This window comes from Nomascus leucogenys, chromosome 24, assembly GCF_006542625.1.
Source record: "Nomascus leucogenys isolate Asia chromosome 24, Asia_NLE_v1, whole genome shotgun sequence".
NCBI classification, from domain to species: Eukaryota; Metazoa; Chordata; class Mammalia; order Primates; family Hylobatidae; genus Nomascus; species Nomascus leucogenys.
The window spans coordinates 8,633,117-8,654,878 of record NC_044404.1 but is presented as its reverse complement, the minus strand read 5'-3'; the positions used below and the strand labels follow the sequence as shown (position 1 = coordinate 8,654,878).

Genomic DNA, 21,762 nt, shown 5'->3' with positions numbered 1-21,762 from the left:
ACGTTTGAACCCAGGAGGCAGAAGTTGCAGTGAGCTGTGATCATGTCACTGTACTCCAGCCTGGGTGACACAGTGAGATCCTGTCTCAAAAAAAAAAAAAAAAAATAGGACTAAAGATTCAAGGGCCTGGGGGTACTGTAGCCTACAAGAAGTCATGGGCCAGGTTGGTCTTGTTCCATTCCACATGATGCTGTTATGTGGATGGGCAACAGCAAGCAAACAAGCTGGTGTCAGCTGTGCTGGCAGGAAAAGAAGTATTAAAAAATGGACACAGGCTGGGCACAGTGGCTCGCACCTTCAAAATTCCAGCACTCTGGAAGGCTGAGGCAGGAGGATGCTTGAGCGCAGGAGTTTGAGACCAGCCTGGGCAACATGGCAAAACCCCACCTCTACAAAGAATACAAGAATGGACTGAATGTGTTGGCACGCACCTGTGGGCCCAGCTACTTGGGAGGCTGAAGTGGGAGGATCACCTGAGCCAGGGGAGGTTGAGGCTGCAGTGAGCTGTGATCCCATCACTGCACTCCAGCCTGGGCAACAGAGGGAGAACCTGTCTCCAAAAAAAAAAAAAAAAAAAAAAGACACAAACAAGTGGAATTTGATGGCAGAAGGCTGATATAAAAAGTTTCACATGCTCACTAAAGACATCTTTAAAAAAAAAAAAAAAAAGAAAAAAAACACCTGTAGGTCCTAGTACCTACACTCAACCAAAATTCATATTTTATTTCCTTTCAATTCTCTTTTCCTTATTTCATAGTATGTTTGTTTCAAACATAATTATAATCATAGGTATAAATAATTTTGTATGCGATTTTTATATTTAAAAATCAAATATTTTTCCATGTTATGTGATATCTGCAAAAATTTTCATTGACCAATATAATAATACATCAAGCAAATATTCTAGAGTTTACTTAATGATGGACATTTAAGCTACTTTAAGGCTGATATTATGACTTGTTTTAGTGGTGTTTTTGAGATTGTGTCTCGCTCTGTTGCCCAGGATGGAGTGCAGTGGCACGATATTGGCTCACTGCACCTTCCGCCTCCCAGGTTCAAGCAATTCTTATGCCTCAGCCTCCTGAGTAGCTGAGATTACAGGCATGTACCACCATGCCTGGCTAATTTTTGTACTTTTAGTATAGATGGGTTTCACCATGTTGGCCAGGCTGGTCTCCAACTCCTGACCTCAGGCAGTATTATGACTTGTTTTAAGGCTCACGGTACACACTGTCAAACTAACTCCCCAAAGCACCAAAAACAAATCTGTGCTTTATTTAGTTTATGTGTCAACTGAGTCAGAGGGCAGTCAATAAGCTAAGGAATATTATTTGATACAAGAGATGTTTTAGAAAATATGAAAACTGCTGGCTTACGTTCGAACTTTATGCCGACCAATGATGAAAGAAACCTTCCGGCTCCAGGGATTCACAAAGCTGGACCAACTGGAATCCAGTATGATGTAGTCTCCATTTTGAGTACAAAATCGAATGGGAGAATGTTCAAAGGGAGGATGCCCTGCATACTTCAAGACTATATAAAATAAGAAGACAAAAATAGGATTTACTTACCACAGATACTGATTACAAATGTCCTTTTTAAGCCATTTATTGGCCGGGCGCGGTGGCTCACGCTTGTAATCCCAGCACTTTGGGAAGGCCGAGGCGGGCGGATCACGAGGTCAGGAGATCGAGACCACGGTGAAACCCCGTCTCTACTAAAAATACAAAAAAATTAGCCGGGCATGGTGGCGGGCGCCTGTAGTCCCAGCTATTTGGAGAGGCTGAGGCAGGAGAATGGCGTGAACCCGGGAGGTGGAGCTTGCAGTGAGCCGAGATCGCGCCACTGCACTCCAGCCTGGGTGACAGAGCAAGACTCCGTCTCAAAAAAAAAAAAAAAAGCCATTTATTTGTAAATGTTTTAGTGGTTTTTTTTGAGATTGAGTCTCGCTCTGTTGCCCAGGCTGGAGTGCAGTGGCACGATATTGGCTCACTGCACCTTCCGCCTCCCAGGTTCAAGCAATTCTTGTGCCTCAGCCTCCTGAGTAGCTGAGATTACAGGCATGTACCACCATGCCTGGCTAATTTTTGTACTTTTAGTATAGATGGGTTTCACCATGTTGGCCAGGCTGGTCTCCAACTCCTGACCTCAGGCGATTCGCCTACCTCGGCCTCCCAAAGTGCTGGGATTACAGGTGTCAGCCACTGTGCCTGGCCTGTTTTAGTATGTTTAAATAGAAAACAATTGCTTTAGCAGCTTCAATATAATGCCTCTCTGGTTAAAGGTTGTGCTCTAATGAGATGAAAAGAAAAATTAGAACAAATCAATTAGAGAAAAACATTTCCTCCTATAAAGGAGTAGGTCCTGACCTTTTTGGTGTATGGCAACCATCAGAGAACGATCTTCAGGGTGCAGGTAGCTTAGGATCGATGTTCCGATCAGGTCCTGAGGTAGGTAACCCAGCAAAGGCACTGCTCTGGGATACAGATACAGAACACAGGTGGCATGTTATACTCATCAGGGTAATTCTTATATACTTCTAAAAATACTTCTGTATTTCATTCTAAATGTGAGACAATTTTATGCAAAGCTGTTTATCTTAGCATTTATAAAAACAGCAAAGAACCCAAGTGCCCATCCTGGGGGAAATGGCTGTATAATGTAACACATGTTGGTTATCTGACACACTGCATCAAAATCATCTAGCGAACTTGCTAAAATACAGATCCACAGTCTCGCTGTAAGCTTACTAAATCAGCAGCTCTGGAAATAAGACCAGGCATCTGTATTTTTAGCAAGTTCCTTAGAGGACTCTGATGCCCTCCATAATTATGTTTATGTTGCCATTTAAAAAGTCTACAAAAAGCATATCGTAACATAGAAAGATGCTGATGATGTTAAATGAATAATGCAGGTTGCTAATTCATACAGCATAATTAAAATTACATAAAAACAATGTCACCTAGGCCAGGCACGGTGGCTCACACCTGTAATCCCAGCACTTTGGGAGGCTGAGGCGGGCAGACTGCCTGAGGTCAGGAGTTCGAGACCAGTCTGGCCAACATGGTGAAGCTCCATCTCTACTGAAAATATAAAAAAATTATCCAGGCGTGGTGGCGTGTGCCTGTAATCTCAGTTACTTGGGAGGCTGAGGCAGGTGAATTGCTTGAACCAGGGAGGTGGAGGTTGCAGTGAGCCAAGATCGCACCACTGCATTCCAGCCTGGGCAACAGAGTGAGACTCCATCTCAAAAATAAAACAAAAAAACAATGTCACTCAAAAGGTCGTATCAGATAGACAGACAGCTAGTACACAGAAATAGTTTCAGGATAAAGGTTCACGGGAAACTTACAATGGTAAGACTAAGGATGCCTCAGAAAAAACTGGATTCCATAAATATTTTCCCTGTGTAGAAACCCACAAATATTTTCTAATACAAGAGATACAAGCTATTTTTAGCATTATATTTAGCTGAATTTTCTTACTTTATACAGATTAAGTATCTCACACATTACTATTTGGTTTCAGGGTAAACTATCAAATACACTGATTTTCAGATGTTAAATTTTTTAAATAAAAAATTATCAAGAAAATGTTTTTGCTTTACAGTTTTTTGTTATTATCAAGAAAATGTTTTTGCTTTACAGACATTTTTGCTTTACAGTTATGTGTGGTGTGGTGCGTTGGTTCCCAGATTTTTGAATTTCATGAGTAAGTAAAATGTTAAAATAAATGTGGGGAAAAAATGTGGGATACTGATGTAGTGATACTGATATTTACTTTTTCCAAATAAAGATATTAAAAAACAGCATTAAGCAATAACTGCTACCTACTATCACTATCCTTTAAATAACAAAGACTATTTCAACATCCCCCAAAAGTAGGAAGGACAGAAGTTCAAAATAAAGAACAATTCTTTACAAAAAATAATCTGTTCTCCCCACCTTTGCCCCCACTTTGGACTAACTGAAATTTCATCATAAACTGATCTGAGAAGCACTTGGCAAGTGGAAATAACACCAGAATAAGTGCTAGAAGACCAGAGTCTTGGTCCCAGTTTGAGCGCCATCAGATACTATACATCTGTTCTCAGCAAACTGGCCCATGGGTTCATTGTCTTCTCTGCAAAATGAAATAATTCTTGGCCTACCTAAAGCATACTGTTGAGAAATCAAATACAACTTGTAATCACTTTATAATATGCAAGATATTTATATTAAAAATTTAGACAACATACATTTCCATGTAACAAAAATCAAATAGGCAAATGGACAGATTTCAATTATATAATGTATAAACATGCAAACATAATGTAAACTTCACATTTATATTTATTTTCAGAAACAAATTTCTTTTAGGCTTAAAGAAGTACTTACCTTTCATCTACTTCAAGAAAAACACACCCTGGGGTGTGTGTTGTGGTGAAGATTCTTTTATTCACTGGGATTCGAGGAGCTATGGAAAAAAAACAAAGACCCATTTAAAGGCAAATATCTAACTAATTATCCACCTAACTAACCACTTAACATATTAAAAAGAGAACCAAATCTATATGAAATGGTAGCAATCTCATTTAGGGGCCTGGCCTTCAAGCAGCCAAAGCTGTTACAGTTAAATGATAATAATTTCATTACTAACTACATTTTAATTAGGTAAAAATGTGAAGCCTATTAAAGTCAATTTTAAACAGAGAGAGAAATAATGTGCACATTAAATAGTTTTCTCTTTTTTTTTTTTGGAGACAGAGTCTCGCTCTATCCTCCAGGTTGGAGTGCAATGGCATGATCTCAGCTCATTGCAACCTCCGCCTCCCAGGTTCAAGCGATTCTCATGCCTCAGCCTCCTGAGTAGCTGGGATTACAGGCACCTGCCATCACACCTGGCTCATCATAAATAATTTAATAGTTAAAACTGGAGTAACTAAAAAGTTTAATCAGATTTAGTAGCTGCATATAACTAAACAAACGAAAATACTACAAGTGTTATTTAGTACCATATGGATATTCTTTGTGTAATAAAATTGGTATGGTCAGTTCCATTCTAATGCTTGCTTTAAAAATGAAGTGTGGCTGGGCTTGGTGGCTCACGCCTGTAATCCCAGCACTTTAGGAGGCCGATCACTTGAGGTCAGGAATTTGAGACGAGCTTGGCCAACATGATAAAACCCTGTCTCTACTAAAAATACAAAAATTAGCAGGGTGTGGTGGTGGGCGCCTGTAATCCCAGGTACTCGGGAGGCTGAAGCATGAGAATTGCTTGAACCCGGGAGGCGGAGGTTGCAGTGAGCTGAGATCGTGCTACTGCACTCCAGCCTGGGTAACAGAGCAAGATTCAAGGAAAAAAAAAAATGAAGTGATTGATATATTAGGGAACAATATGAGCAAATGCTAATATCTCATTTGCTTGTGCACTATTTCATTTTCAAGAAACCTTAAGGGAATACAGAAAACGCATCCAGTTGAAAGGAACCACTTACAAATACACAAAAACAGGTGTGATGGCTCACATCTATAATCCCAGCACTTTAAGAGGCCAAGGCAGGAGGATCACTAGAGCCCAGGAGTTTGAGACCAGCCTGGGCAACATAGTGTGACCCTGTCTCTACAAAAAATAAATAAATAAAATTAGTCAGGCATGATGGTGTGTGCCTGTGGTCCCAACTACCCTGGAGGCTGGGGTGGGAGGATCACTGAAGCCCAGGAGTCTGAGGCTGCAATGAGCCATGATCACATACTGCACTCCAGCCTGAGTGACAGAGCAAAACCCTGTCTCAAAACAAAGCAAAACAACAACAAAAAAAGAATACACAAAAACATGCATACACACCTAAAACATCTACCTGCTACCTCAGTCCGTCCTGTGGTATGAGCCATATCTATTGTAGTGTTTGTATATTTCCTAATCATTTAACATGTATGAAATCATTATCTTTTTTTTTTTTTTTTTTTTCAAGACAGAGTTTCACTCGTTGCCCAGGCTAGAGTGCAATGGTGTGATCTCAGCTTACCGCAACCTCCACCTCCCAGGTCCCAGTTCAAGCAGTTCTCCTGCCTCAGCCTCCTGAGTAGCTGGGATTACAGGCACACGCCACCACACCCAGCTAATTTTTGTATTTTTTAGTAGAGACGGGGTTTCATCACATTGGCCAGGCTGGTCTCGAACACCTGACCTCGTGATCCACCTGCCTCGGCCTCCCAAAGTGCTGGGATTACAGGCGTGAGCCACCGCGCCCAGCACGATTATCATTTTTATTCGATTCCTGTCTTATTTTTAATATGCAACTAAGCTTTTGAGTTTTGTGCTCCTAAACCCATTTTTCCCATAAGCCCTGTGGTTTTTACTGTGTGACTGTTGCATAGGATGGTAATTTGCAGGAAAGCATATGTCATTTTACATCTGAACTGACTTTTCAGTAATACGTGGAAGCTGCCTATGTATTGATATATGCTCTTAGAAATACAGTTCTGCTCGTAAAAGATAAAATACACATTTTACTCGGGGAGTTTCAGACTTCAAAAACATAAAATCACTCTTGTGGCCTCTCTGGGAAACAATTTCAGCACTCTTATTTCAAACAACACAAGCAAAAGGCTACACTGAATGGGTCACCAGCAGAGAGAGGACTAGAAAACTGTATCTGTCACCAAGTCCTGTGCTGAGACCATTCGTTCAGCCATGCTGACCATGAAGGCAATGACCGTACAAGAAGCCAAAAGTCAGTAAACAGAGACATCAATGAAAACCAGCTTCAAATGCCTGAAGAGTTTAAGGGTCAAATTGGAGACCCAAGAGCTCTTTTTTTGTTCTATGACTGATGTAAACAGACTTTCCCATGTTCCTATCTGATTGCTGACATTTCTGCATCTTATCTAGTGACTTACCTTCATAACCAGAGTGAATCTTTTCAACCACAGTGAGACAGCAAGGTTCCGATTCCGATTCTGGCTGGGCAGGGTGATGTACATGAATCAGATAGGGGATGATCCGGAATGGGGAGTGACACTTCTCTTGCTTTCTGTCTTCACCTCCACTGAGGAGATTAAAGATATTAGTGCTGGTCCTGACGCATCCTACTAGCCCATGGCGAAACAAGGCTGGGAGAAATATTTTATTGGTAATTTCCAAGAGAGACATACCCACATCTAAAATGTTTAAACACGTTTGTTTTCAAAAGAAAGAATATGTTAGCTTAAATTTTCGATATTATTCAACGAGTAAGAGGTTGTGTAAAGAACTGGCTTAGATTACTATGAGTGTAAAAACAGAATTAGTGGTTCCATGACTTTTCTCCTGGCCTCCATGTGCTGAATTCCCAGTTTGACTTTTCCCCTTCTGCTGTGAAGAGGGACAAGCATAACTGTCTAATTTCACATATCTACATCAGATGTCACAAGAGAGAAAACAGGGTCCCCTGCAATCATGCCCCGGGGCTAGTTCTCAGTCGTCCCTTTCTACACTCTCTAAGAACCAATTTCATCTCCAGCTTCAGTGATGAGGGCCCTTGCATGAGGTCATGCGCTCCATCTATAAAGGCATCTGGCTGAGGAGGAAAGAAAAAGTTGAGGCTAAAACCGAGCTCAGCAAGCCCTGCCCCTGGCCCAGAGGGCGCACCCCTTTCCACTCCTCACAAAGAACCTCTCGGCAGGGGCGGCTCTGATTGATGACTTCAAAGATCACCACCCTGTGTTACCACTGCAGCTGCCCAGCGGATGCTTCTACTGGGAGATGCCACTTCACCTAGAAGTCAAAAAGCCCAAGATTGAATTCACACTCCCCAACTTTTACCAATCACCCGTTTACTCTCTCGCCAGCACGTAAAGGTGTGACTGCCAATCCTAAGGGGGTCTTTAGTGCTGCCAGAGATTCTCTAGTCTGTTCCTATTTCCACCTCGCTTTTTCTTTTCTTTTTTTTTTTTTAAAAGACGGAGTCTCACTCTGTCGCCCAGGCTGGAGTGCAATGGCATAATCTTGGCTCACTGCAACCTCCACCTCCCAGGTGCAAGCTGATTCTCCTGCCTCAGCCTCCTGAGTAGCTGGGATTACAGGTGCGTACCACCATGCCCAGGTGATTTTTGTATTTTTAGTAGAGATGGGGTTTCACCATGTTGGTCAGGCTGGTCTCAAACTCCTGACCTCAGGTGATCAGCCCGCCTTGGCCTCCCAAAGTGCTGGGATTACAGGCGTGAGCCACCGTGCCTGGCCCCACCTTGCTCTTTCTCTTCTACCACACACTCCAGAATCTTCTCCCACTCTGCACCCTCAACTGATGACCTTGCTTCCCATTTCACCAAGAAAAGAGAATCATCGGGAAGTGAGCTGTGTCCCGGTGCTGCCGACCCACATCCATGCTCACACCTTCCAGCTTCCCTCCACATCCATGAATGCATTTTCCCGGCTCATCCAGTCCAAAGGTTTTAAATGTCATTTACACGCTGATGACCCAAATATCTACCTCTAGCCTGGAAATTTTCCTTAACTCCAGACTCTCATAGAGTCTCAACTTGGATATTCAACAGGTATCTCAAACTTAACTCATCTAAAACTAAGCACCACATTCTTTCCCTCCACCTCCAGGAAGTTGCTTTTCCTAGAATTTCGTCTGCCTCAAAAAATAACTCCAGCCCAAAACTCCTCTTCCTTCACACTCACTCCAAATATAACCCATTAATAAATTCTGGTAATTTCTTTTTTTTTTTTTTTTTTGAGACGGAGTCTTGCTCTGTCACCCAGGCTGGAGTGCAGTGGCGCAATCTCGGCTCACTGCAAGCTCCGCCTCCCGGGTTCACGCCATTCTCCTGCCTCAGCCTCTCCGAGTAGCTGGGACTACAGGCGCCCGCCACCACGCCCGGCTAATTTTTTGTATTTTTAGTAGAGACGGGGTTTCACCGTGGTCTCGATCTCCTGACCTCGTGATCCGCCCGCCTCGGCCTCCCAAAGTGCTGGGATTACAAGCGTGAGCCACCGCGCCCGGCCTAAATTCTGGTAATTTCTTTAAAAATATCCAGAATATCGCTTCTTGGCCTTTTGGCTAAGATCAAATGTAAAAAATATCCAGAATATACAAATATTTATACCTTCCCCCAGAACGCTGGCCTATACCCTGTACCTCTGTGACAGCCTCCAACTGCCCTCCCTGCCTTCCCTCTTCCCCCTCCAAAGTATCTTCAACACTGCAGCCAACACCAGCCTTTCATAATGGAAACTGTTTCCGGGCCAGGCATGGTGGCTCACGCCTATAATCCCAACACTTTGGGAGGCCGAGGAGGTTGGATCACTTGAGGTCAGGAGTTCGAGACCAGCCTGGGCAACATGGAGAAACCCCATCTCTACAAAAAATATAAAAATTAGCTGTGGCGGTGCATGCCTGTAGCCCCAGCTACTCGGGAGGCTGAGGTGGGAGAATTGTTGGAATCCAGGAGGTGGAGGTTGCAGTGAGCCGAGATCGTGCCACTGCACTCCAGCTTGGGGGACACAGTGAGATCCTGTCTCAAAAAAAAAAAAAAAAAAAAAAAAAGGAAACTGAAATGAACATTTCCTACCTCCGTTCACTGAAAATTTCTAGAAGCAATGACAACCCTGTAGCAATAACCATCCCTACCATCCAGATTTGGCCTCCAAATGTGAATGCCATTTCCCACCACAAAGAACCAGGGATCCTTAGAGAAATGACTGATGCCAAGTCTGGGTTAAGGAATGTCTAAAATGAGTCTGGGGCGTCTCATGCTTAAAACAATGGAAACTGTCAAAGACCATGGGGCACTCTCACAAGGGTACAGGGGCCAACCCGAAGGGATTCCTACTGGCCAAAGATGGGACCATTTTGAACCTCACAAACGTGAATGAGAACTTTGTCTCTTAGAATGACATTCTGAAATACTGATGCAGGAAATCAGACGAGATCTGAGCTATGCTGCCTGGTAACCTGGGAAGAGGGGGTTAAAGAACTGGTGCTGGCAGATATGATGCCAGACTGGCCAGGGTTCAAGTTCTTAAAAAGCTGGGTGATGAGACCGTAGCAGTTCATTACATTATCTTCTCTTCTTTTGTGTTATGTTTGAAAATAAGTAAGTGATGAACTGAAATAAAACACTTCGTGCAGAAGTCACTGCTCCCTGTGGTGTGGCCCATGCTTGCCCGTCTTCTTCCATCCTCGTTCCTTCCTCCACTCGGGCCACAGCAGCTGCGTGTCACTCCTCCCACAGGCCAGGCATGGCCCACCCCAGGGCCTCTGCGCCTGCTGCTCCCTCTGCCTGGAACACACTTTCTCAGACACTTGCCACCTCTCAGATACTGGTGTGGCTCACCCCCAGCCCTCCTTCTGGTCACTGTTTCCAATTAGGCTTCCTAAGAGTTCCTGGATCACCCTGAATACAACAGCAATCTCCCACTTCCCAGAACTCCTGCTCTTTGCTTTACTGTCTACACACAACTTATCACCACCAGCCAACACAGGCATTTGAATATGTGTTTATTATTGGTCTCCTCCTCACAGAATTTAAGGTACATGAGGCAAGAACTCTGTTTGGATCCCAGCACTGATAAAGTGCCTGGCTCAGAGAAAGCACCCCAAAATATTTATTAACATCAGAAACACACATAGCACTTATTAGGAGGCAGGAACTGTTCTAAGATCTTCATACAACTCACTTGTGAATGACCCACTGGAACAAGACAGCCCCTCCCACCGCTGCGCCCTTCCTCAGGCCATCCCTCCCAAGCATCCAGAGCCTATGAGCTCAAGTCCCCCAATTCCATGGAGCACTGGAATAGACTATTTCATCATGAGGGTTTTTCTTCTCTCTAAACATCTTGAGCATTTAGTAACTTCAATACTAAAACTGGCAATCACGATGTCATTTTAAAATATTTGTTTTATTATGAAAGAACATATTATGTCATCTTATATATATATAACATAACAGAATATATTACATATATTATGTATATAACATAAAAGGAACACTAATAATATATTGCAACAAATTTAGAAGATAAAAAATTCAGTAGTAATTCCTACCAGCAATCAACTACTGTTAAAATTTTCATCTATTTTCTTCTGGTTCACTGTCTCTAGATCTTTTAAATCCTTCTCACAAATATAAATCTCTTGCTTTCTTTAAAGCTATTAAAAATTTCAAAAATTAATTTTAAATGTGACTGAAAAACAAAAAGCTAAACAAAAAAGCACCCAAAACAATGGTCACTTTAAAGTGTACTTCACATCTAGTGATTCTTATATGCTCCTAGAGTTAAGATTTTTCTAGACTTTTTTCCTATCGCATTTATTATTATTATTATTTATTTTTATTTTTTTTGAGACAGAGTCTCGCTCTGTCGCCAGGCTGGAGTGCAATGGCGCCATCTCGGCTCACTGCAACCTCCACCTCCCAAGTTCAAGCTATTCTCCTGCCTCAGCCTCCCGAGTAGCTGGGACTACAGGTGTGCATTACCACGCCTAACTAATTTTTGTATTTTTAGTAGAAACGCCGTTTCACCACGTTGGCCAGGATGGTCTCGACCCCTTGACCTTGTGATCCGCCCGCCTCCGCCTCCCAAAGTGCTAGGATTACAGGCATGAGCCACTGTGCCCAGCCTCCTATTGCATTATTATCTAGTTTTCTCATGAGTATGTCTCTTCTCAATCAAAATACGAACTCCTTGTGGCAAGAACCAAGTCTTATTTTTTGTATCTCACAACAGAAGTGAGCTGAATACACAAGAATCAAACTAACTGCAAAATAAACTCAGAGCATAATCTACTGTTGCTGGCTTCCACGAGCCACTATACTTACCGGATCCTGCAGAAAAAAGGTTTCACCGGAGCACATTCATACCGTGGAGCTGCTAGAAAGAAAGATGCCTAGTCAGTCACTCCCTCTTAGCCAGGTCTTTCTCAGTGAAACAATGTTGTACCATTACCGAACAACAAACTATTTTTTAAAAAACAGAGAGGCCTCCTTGATTAAAATAGAACCCTCTTCCTTCATTTTGAGATCCAGTCACAATACTAGAATTGGGAAATACTAGTATTGGTTTTCGTACTGGAACTGTGAGCCTCAGGTATAACAGTGAGAATCGGCTTTATCTCTTCTCCTTACTACTTTTCATAGTTCCCAAACTGCCCATGTTCATCATCTCAAAGGTCAATGTAATGATCCTTGGACACAATTATTCTGGTGGTAATATTCCATCCCATTGTAATAGTCTGGACCTTTCTAAAAAATTGGGAATTCAGACTATTTTCAGCTTCTTAGCTATATGATATATAATTTTCTTTTTTTCTTTAAGCTCTTTGGATAAATTTCAAAAAGTTGTGTTCCTAGGTTAAATGATAGAATCGTTTTATGACTTTATTGTGTATGGATAAACCTCCAGAAAACTGTACCAATCTTCAGAGTTTTATTAATGTTTTCTCGTAACCCTCATGCCAATCATTTGCTAGCAATTCTTTTGATTTCTGCACCAGTTTTACTGATTTATGAGGTGACAATTCAGAAATGTCTAAACTTGCCTTAGGAGATGAGGAGACTGAAATTTCTGCCCAGTGTTTGTTGACTATATGTATTTCCTCTAATTAGAGCTTCCTGAATATCTTTTGGGCATTTGTTCACTGAAACAAGAAGTCTTCAGTTATAGGAACCATGGAAAACTGTGAGAAGTTCAAAAAATATACACTGAAGGTAGCATAAACAGTGAAAATCCAAAAGAACTAAAATATTGAATAAGCAGCCCAGGTCTTGATACTTCTAAGAGACGATCACCGAAGAGTCAAAAAGCATTAATAAAGCACTGAAGATTGGTATAATCTTCTACAGAAAACGGCCTCTACTGTGAGGTCAGTTTGCTTATACCATTTATTCATCACACCAGACACCTGAACTCCAGCTGCACTCACTAGAAGTCCTGGACCACTGAAAGCCAGACTACGTGATCTAAGACAGCAGACATGAGCCCACAATGTATTTCCATTCCTAGGCTGTAAATATGTGATGCTTGTTTCTAAAAGCGTGCTCTGAAGAAGTAATGGTCAGATCCTTCTAACAGGTTTGTACAAGACATGTTAAATAGAAACATATTCTAATACAGGACCAGAGGTTGACAACAGCTGAGTGGATGGCTTCCTAAGTCCTCTTGATGTTCTATGTGCTCACAGTAAGGAATCGAAGGGGGTAACACAGGCATAGCCTAGAAAGGGGGTGGCATTAACCAACTGCTCTCAGTAAGAGTATCAATCCTTGAGATTCATAAGGCAAAAGTACAATATAAAGAGTAAACTAGAATTACATCGTGCCTTATGGCATAAATGAATTTTGAGATCCAAAAGAATTATTTCAGGGCATATTAAGATTTTACATAAAAGGTGATATGGTTTGGCTGTGTCCCCACCCAAATCTCACCTTGTAGTTCCCATAATCCCCACGTCAAGGGAGGGACCTGGTGGGAGGTAACTGAATCATGGGGGTGGTTGCCATCATCCTGTTCTCGTGATAGTGAGTTCTCATGAGCCCTGATGGTTTTATAAGAGGCTTTCCCCTCTTTTGCTTGGCGCTTCTCCTTGCTGCTGCCACGTGAAGGACATGTCCCCTTCTGCCATGATTGTTGAGTTTCCTGAGGCCTCCCCAGCCATGCTGAACTGAGTCAATTAAAACTCTTTCCTTTATAAATTAGCCAGTCTTGGGTATGTCTTTATTAGCAGCATGAAAATGGACTAATACAGTAAACTTGTACTGCAAAGAGTGGGGTGCTGCCATAGATACCCAAAAATGTGGAAGTGACTTTGGAACTGGGTAACAGGCAGACACTGGAACAGTCTGGAAGGCTCAGAAGACAAGAAAATGTGGGAAAGTCTGGAACTTCCTAGAGACTTGTTGAATGGCTTTGAGCAAAATGCTGATAGTGATATGGATAATGAAGTGCAGGCTGAGGTGGTCTCAGATAGAGATGAGGAACTTGCTGGGACTGGAGTAAAGGACACTTCTGCTATGCAAAGAGACTGGCAATTTTTGCTCCTGGCCTAGAGATCTGTGAACTTTGAACTTGAGAGAGATGATTTAGGTATCTGACAGAAGAAATTTCTAAACGGCAAAGCATTAAAGAGGAAGCAAAGCCTAAGAACTTGGAAAATTTGTAGCCTGAAGATGCAATGTAAAAGAAAAACCCATTTTCTGAGGAGAAATTCAAGCCTGCTACAGAAATTTGCAGAAGTAACAAGAAGCCAAATGTTAATCACCAAGACAATGGGGTAAATGTCTTCAGGGCATGTCAAAGACTTCACAGCAGCCCCTCCCATCACAGGCTGAGGGCTACGATGGAAAAAATGGTTTTCTGGGCCTGTCCAGGCCCCCACTACTCTGTGCAGCCTTGGGACGTGGTGCCCTCCATTCCAGCTGCTTCAGCTCCAGCCATGGCTAAAAGGGACCAAGGTATAGCTCAGGCCATAGCTTCAGAGGGTGCAAGCCCTATTCCTTGTCAGCTTCCATATGGTGTTGGTCCTGCAGGTGTGCAGAAGACAAGAACTGAGGTTTGGAAACCTCTGCCTAGATTTCAGAGGATGTATGGAAATACCTGGATGTCCAAGCAGAAGTTTGCTACAGGGGCGAAGCCCTCATATAGAACCTCTGCTAAGACAGATGTGTAAGGGAAATTTGGGTTTGGAGCCCATACAGTCTTTACTGGGGCACTGCCTAGTGGAGCTGTGAGAAGAGGGCCACCATCCTCCAGATCTAAGAATGGTAGATCCACCGACAGCTTGCACTGTGTGCCCAGAAAAGCCATAGACACTCAATGCCAGCCCAAGAAACCAGCCATAAGGGAGGCTGTACCCTGCAAAGCCACTGGGGCAGAGCTGCCCAAGGCTGTAGGAGCCCACCTCTTGCACCAGCATGACCTGGATGTGAGACATGGAGTCAAAGGAGATTATTTTGGAGCTTTAATATTTAATTATTGCTTCAGCAGATTTCAGACTTGCAAGGGGGCCTGTAGACCCTTTGTTTTGGCCAATTTCTCCCATTTGAAATGGGTGTATTTACCCAATGCCTGTACCTCTATTGTACGTAGAAGGTAACTAACTTGCTTTGGATTTTACAGGCTCATAGGTGAAAGGGACTTGCTTTGTCACATATGAGTCTTTGGACTTTTGGTCTAATGCTGGAATGAGCTAAGACTTTGGGGGACTGTTGGAAAAGCATGATTGTGTTTTGAAATGTGAGGACATGAAATTTGGGAGGGCTCAAGAGCAGAATGATATGGTTTGGCTGTGTCCCCACCCAAATCTCATCTTGAATTTAGTTCCCATAATCCCCATGTGTGGTGGGAGGAACCCGGTGGGAGGTAATTGAATCATGGGGGCAGTTTCCCCATCATGGGGGCAGTTTCCCCCATGCTGTTCTCATGATAGTTAAGTTCTCATGAGATCTGATGGTTTTATAAGGGGCTTCCTCCTTCACTTGGCTCCCATTCTTCTCCTTCCTGCCATCATGTGTAGAAAGACATGTTTGCTTCCCCTTCTGCCATGATTGTAAGTTTCCCAAGGCCTCCTCAGTCATGTGGAATTGTGAGTCAATTAAACTTCTTTCCTTTATTAATTACCCAATCTCAGGTAGTTCTTTATAGCAGTGTAAGAATGGACTGATACAGAAGGGAAATATCCCAGTAATCAGCAAAAATGAAAAGGTTGAAAAGACACAGGCAGTGCTGAAGGAAAAATACCTGGGGGAAAAAATGGGAAAGACCTGGCAGACAATATTGTGTATGTCCTGTTCACAGCTGTATCTGCATCCGGACTAGTTCTTGACCCACAGTGATTATTAAATAAATGTTTATGGAATGAACAGCTAACAAAAGCAGAGAAACAAATACAGACAATTAAAGGTTGAAAATGTGTATTTAGGAAAGGGGATGAGAAATAAAATCAATATTTTTGAAAGATGGGAAAAGAGATGAGCTAGAAGCAAGCAGGGATAACACGCATGTTTTCTGGAGCTTATGTAAAAATATTTTTAAAAGATGGGGCAATCTATAATTGGAAGAAGAAACATGCAAAGCTATCCTTCATTAAATTAACTACTGGGTAAAAAATTAGAAATAGTAGATAGAATTTCAGATATGAAGATGAAAAAGTTATGGAGATCTGTTTCATAACAATGTAAACATCCTTCACAGCAATGGAGTGAATGCCTAAAAATGATTAAGATGGTGTATTAGGTCCGTTTGCATGCTGCTGATAAAGACATACCCAAGACTGGGCAATTTACAAAAGAAAGAGGTTTAATGGACTTACGGTTCCACATGGCTGGGGAGGCCTCACAATCATGGCAAAAGGCAAGGAGGGGCAAGTTACATCTTACATGGATGGCAGCAGGCAAAGAGAGAGAGCTTGTGCAGAGAAACTCCCATTTTTAAAGCAATCAGATCTCATGAGACTTATCCACTATCACGAGAAGAGCATGGGAAAGATGCCCTCATGATACAATTATCTCCCACAGCGTTCCTCCCACGACACATGGGAATTGTGGGAGTTACAATTCAACACGAGATTTGGGTGGGGACACAGCCAAACCATAACAGATGGTAAACTGTATGTGTTTTTTACTACAATGAATTTTTTTTTTTTTATTAGAGAGAAAGGCTTGGAATCAAAGAGAAGGCTGATATATATATATATATATATATATATATATTTAAAGCTCTTTAAGAGATACTTCATGAAAAATATAAAATAATAAAGGATGACTAAAAAGAAATAAACTAAGATCACACGAGACTGAATGTCACAAAGAAAACTGCAACAGACATCTCTGAATTAGGAAAAAAAGCATTCCAGAAGGAAAACAAAGTAATAAGACTCATAAGTTTCAGGGGCAAGAAAAACTGTAAGAGAGCTAATGATCTGAATTTTTTTTTTTTTCCAGAAACAGAGTTTCACTCTTGTCGCCCAAGCTGGAGTGCAACGGTGTGATCTTGGCTCACTGCAACCTCTGCCTCCCGGGTTCAAGCGCTTCTTGTGCCTCAACCTCCTGAGTAGCTGGGATTACAGGCATGCACTACCATACCTGACTAATTTTTGTACTTTTAGTAGAGATGGGGTTTCACCAGGTTGGCCAGGCTGGTCTGGAACTCCTGACCTCAGGTGATCCATCTGCCTCAACCTCCCAAAGTGCTGGGATTATAGGCATGAGCCACCATGCCCAGCCTAATGATCCGAATTTTATCTCCAAAGTAAAATTTCTCATACAAGGAAATCATGAAGGAGGAAAAACATTTAATTTTAACTTAAAGGAAACAGAGCCTTCATAGCAACTAAACCACTATACAATACGCTGGGAATGAAATAATATTTACGACATATAATCTGTGAAACAGACATGACAAAATGGAAACAAATGTATTGAGTCTTTATGTTATCAGAAGCTTTTAAAATGCTGTTTTCGTCACATGACTTTCTGTAACAGGAATAAGAAAAACCAGATAGTGTGCATGTTCTAAATAATGTTAATTTCTGTACTATTCCTTTAAGAATGAAACTGATCTTGATGAGGAAAGATAGACATCTGAACATTGGTCCTGTTACCTCTTTGGGTCCAGTTGTTCCAGAAAGGAAGATGAGCTCTGGCAGTGTGCGCGTAGAATACCCTCACGTCCTGAGGTGCCAGCAGGTCAACAAAGTGAGAAGATGCCAGGACATCTTTCTTACGATTCAGGATCAAAGCAGCCTGTTCGGAAATGTGCACTAACCTTCCAGACAGAAATGAAAATACTGCCACAAAGGTATCCTATGAAAAACATTTAAAATAAATGCAAATATTGAGATACTCACTAGCAATATTCCCTGAAAGGTAAATTTCTTCTGGATCTCTAACATGATCAGTATCTTAAAATACACAGGCACAACCTACAAATGCAACAAAACTCCTCAAATAATTTTCTCCAACATCCTTCTTAAATATTCTCCTAAGACCTGCACTTCACCTACTGAAGGTTCAATTTCTATGCCAAAAAAATACTAGCTTATTCTATGCAGACTAAACATACGTATGGCACGTAACTTTTCTGCAAACTGTGCCATACACCTGGGTGGACGGTGTTCTCGTCATCAACGCAGATTCTATGCTTTAGGACATGCTAAAGATTCACCTTCTTCAAGAAGCTGTCCTTGACAAACCTCATTACATAAGCATCACTGCTCTAATTTCTTCCATTACACATAAATGAAACTTACTTATAATCAGCAGTTTGTGTTTGCTAGCATTGGCATACTTTCCTCTCTAGCTTTATTTTAAATACCTTACAAGACAAATATTTTCTTAAGCTATTTTAAAAAATCTCCATAGCACCTCCTGCAGCACATAAAATAGGCACTGTTATAATAGTAGGGATAGCTCACGTTCCACTATTACAAAATCTTTAAGTAACAATTATGTTGAGGTCTGTACATAAAAATAAGTAATCTCCACTGTATCAACCAAATATGAGGCTCAATTACTCTGTCAAAGAAGAAGAGAGATTAAAAAGATATACTAAAGGTCTCTTCTAAAATTTTAGGAAAAATGACAGCATCTCAACTCACCTGTTCTATAACATCCAGTTGTTACAACTTGAAGTAGTAGGTATTGGAACTAAGAATGATATAAATAGGAATTAACAATTTGGAGATTAGAATAGGATGCAGGAAATTACTCTGCAGTGTAATTTTTGTTTTCTCTTAATTCAAGAGAGCTCAGGAATGCTAAGGAGCTAAAAGCATCTCATAACCAAAGTCACTGAACTGCACAGCACACAGAATGGGCTGCTTCTGCTTTTAGATGTTTTCTCTGGCAAGGGTGGAGAAGCTACACCATGCCTCTTCAGCAGTTCCTCCTTTGCTTCTTTCAAATTGTGGTTGCTGAAACGTTGTTATCCTTCTTAAAACCTACATCTAGAGCAGGCCCTTAGGAAAAGTCACCCAGGTTGATATGGCAAAATGCATGAATTCTTACTGTGTTTTTGGAAGTGTGTTCTGAAGCAATAGTGGCCAGCTCCTCAAGACTGTACATGGTCACATCTGCCTGAGGTGCTCCATTTTGACTGAGAATCTGGAAAAACTCACTGTTTGCTAAGAAACACAGGGAGATAAACAGGTAGTCCAGTGACAACAGTATCTTTAGGAAACCATTTTATCACTATCAAGCTGGATTATTTTTTTCGGATGAGAACACCTCAGTGCATTTTTCTCAAAAACAGATCATTTTCTGCTTTTACCTAAAATACTGATAGTTGTGCAAACTTAAGATTTGATTTTATGAATTCTGCATGTTCTGGATCACAGGAAGCAAGATACATTTAAGGTACTAACTAAAAATTTCAGATGCATACACAATTTTTTTTGGGGGGGGAGCAGAAACAGTACTCCATCATTCAGGAACATATCATATATGAAGCACTGAGGTTTGTGCTAGACAGAATATGGCTTTAATGAAATCCCTTGAAATGTCAGAGAGAAGTGTTTACAATGGTTCATTTTTAGTTTGGTAAATTCCTGATATATCATTACTGCATTTTTATTATTATTATTTTTTAGAGACGGAGTCTTGCTCTGTCGCCCAGGCGGGAGTGCAGTGGCGCGATCTCGGCTCACCGCAAGCTCCGCCTCCCGGGTTCACGCCATTCTCCTGTCTCAGCCTCCCGAGTAGCGGGACTACAGGTGCCCGCCACCACACCAGGCTAATTTTTGTATTTTTACTAGAGACGGGGTTTCACCGTATTAGCCAGGATGGTCTGGATCTCCTGACCTTGTGATCTGCCTGCCTCGGCCTCCCAAAGTGCTGGGATTACAGGCGTGAGCCACCGCGCCCGGCCTCATTACCGCATTTTGAAAGTATGTGTATGGCATGTAAAGGTAACTATTTCGTGGAATGCATTTTTTTCCCATAACTTCCATAGAAGACAATGTTTCTTTAAAAGGTCAGCCTTCAAAATGTGCTTATGCTAAACTCTACTCTCTTGCAACAAATGAGCAAAACATTGCATAGTTACTATACACTATTATAAAATTTTCCTGGTCTTTCACATGTGAACAATTAAGACACGAATGGAATCGGCATAGATCTGCTCATCTTCCACAAAGCACCAGAAAAAGCTCAAATTATTTGTCTAAGACCCCACTGACCACTCCTTTGGCTGCTTGTGTGAGTCCTGGTGCATTGGTAGGACCAAATTTCTCTCCGGCTTGTTTACCTTGCACGCTGTGGACACAGCGGAGGGCATAGTTGAGGGCATCCAGAGTGCTTGCTTTATTGCGTCTCTCCGAGGGGAAGTATTTTTTCATTTCTTGGACAACCATGGTAAGTTCTTCAGAAACTCTGTTTCGATCTTGCTGTTCACTGGAAGATTAAAAAAAAAATTACAACTTCATCCCGTGAATACAACAGCATCTTGCAGTTTAGGGAACACAAACTGCAAGCCAGGTAAGTTTCTAAGTGCTCTACCGGCATCAGTTCATTCAGTCCACAAGGTGGTGACCCCTCTTCCTCCAGGTGGGGAACTCCAGGCAAAGCAACTTGTGAATGACAAACATTCTCCACTTACTTTCCCTTAATCCACTTGAGCCCCAACTCAGCTAACTTTTGTAAGCACTTTTCCCTCCTGATACTCTTCGGTAATTTTCTTCAGTGTCACGGATCACTTCATCCTACACTGCCCAAGTCTCCCCCTTACACTTTCCCCCGGGCTTCAAAACAAAAGAATAAAAAGATTTAGGTCCCCCTTTCCCTGCTCCAGGGAAGGACAACGAACGCATGGGGCCTTGGGCCTGAAGCCAGCGCGTCACCTGTGGCTGCTGTCCGCCAATTTTCTCTGCAGATGGAACTCGGGGCTGCACGGCTCCCCCGATTCTTCGCCCAGGGCCTCGTCCTCAGCTCCCCGTCTCCCGGGGCCAGGAGCTTCCCCGCGGGGCATCTCGAGGTCTCCGCGGGGCTCCACGTCGTGCTGGGACGGCCCGCAGCCTGCTTCTCGCTCACTTTGCAGTCAGCGACAGACACCGGTTTCTCACTCTGGTCCACGCCATGGCGTTAGTGAGAACAAGCGGCCACCACGAGCCAGGGGGTCACGCTCATCTCCGAGGAGCTTTTCCCTCCAGCATTTCCAAAACCCGGAGCTCGCTCGACTTTCAGGAGTCCAGCCTAAGGGGAGGAGACAAGGGTAACAAGGGACAAGTGGAACAGACAGTCCGACGCCAGCGGCCCGGCTGGCTGGGGCGCCCCAACCGCGCGGTCCTCACCCCTGCCCCAACTTTCCCGCGCGCCGAGGGCTGGGGCCCGGGGAGGCGGGTGGCTCGGAAGCGCCACGCTCCGGGGGCCCCCCAGTACCGAGGGCAGGGCTCGCGGGGCTCCTTCGCCGCGCCCGGGTGCCCAGAACTGCCGCCCGGCCGCGCACTCACCTGCTGCCCCCGCCCTCGGCCCCGCGCGCAGCCGCTCGCTCTCTGGGCCGCCCGCGCGCAGTCTCGAGGCCCGCCGCGTGCCGGTCAGCAGCCGGCACCGCGCCCCCCGCCGCCGCGTGACCGGCCCCGCCCCCGGGCCGCGCGATTGGCCGTCGGGGCCAACTCCGCAGGCCTCCATTGGCCCTGGGGCGGGGCGCGAGCCGGTGCGCCCGGGTTATATAAGCCAGGGCGAGGGGGCGGGGCCCCCGGGGCGCGTTACATAACGCGCTGGTTCGGGCGGAGGCCGGCGCTCGGCCAATCCCGGCAGGCCGGCGCGCGGGCAGGGGGCGGGATGGCCCTGAGCGGCCTCG

At 43.3% G+C, this 21,762-nt stretch overlaps 1 protein-coding gene across 9 annotated transcripts in view; it reads right to left on the bottom strand.

Annotated features, from left to right (window-relative positions):
- Positions 1 to 21,509, bottom strand: part of PER3 (period circadian regulator 3) — a 61,940-nt gene extending 40,431 nt beyond the window's left edge. For 6 of the 9 annotated variants that reach the window (XR_004028410.1, XM_030805244.1, XM_030805246.1 and 3 more), the window contains exons 1-10: positions 21,413 to 21,509; positions 20,804 to 21,155; positions 20,212 to 20,357; positions 18,975 to 19,090; positions 17,570 to 17,771; positions 11,793 to 11,844; positions 6,882 to 7,030; positions 4,377 to 4,455; positions 2,370 to 2,476; positions 1,377 to 1,533 (exon numbers count right to left, since the gene is read on the bottom strand). Coding sequence is in view for 8 of the 9 variants with exons in the window: in XM_030805244.1 (XP_030661104.1) it covers positions 1,377 to 1,533; positions 2,370 to 2,476; positions 4,377 to 4,455; positions 6,882 to 7,030; positions 11,793 to 11,844; positions 17,570 to 17,771; positions 18,975 to 19,090; positions 20,212 to 20,357; positions 20,804 to 20,931 (1,136 nt within the window). In the remaining variant the exon portion in view is untranslated. Of the gene's footprint in view, positions 1 to 1,376; positions 1,534 to 2,369; positions 2,477 to 4,376; positions 4,456 to 6,881; positions 7,031 to 11,792; positions 11,845 to 17,569; positions 17,772 to 18,974; positions 19,091 to 20,211; positions 20,358 to 20,803; positions 21,156 to 21,341 lie in introns of all 9 variants that reach the window. The other 3 variants (XM_030805248.1, XM_030805251.1, XM_030805245.1) reach the window with 2 other exon arrangements.
- Between the last annotated feature and the right edge of the window lie 253 nt (positions 21,510 to 21,762).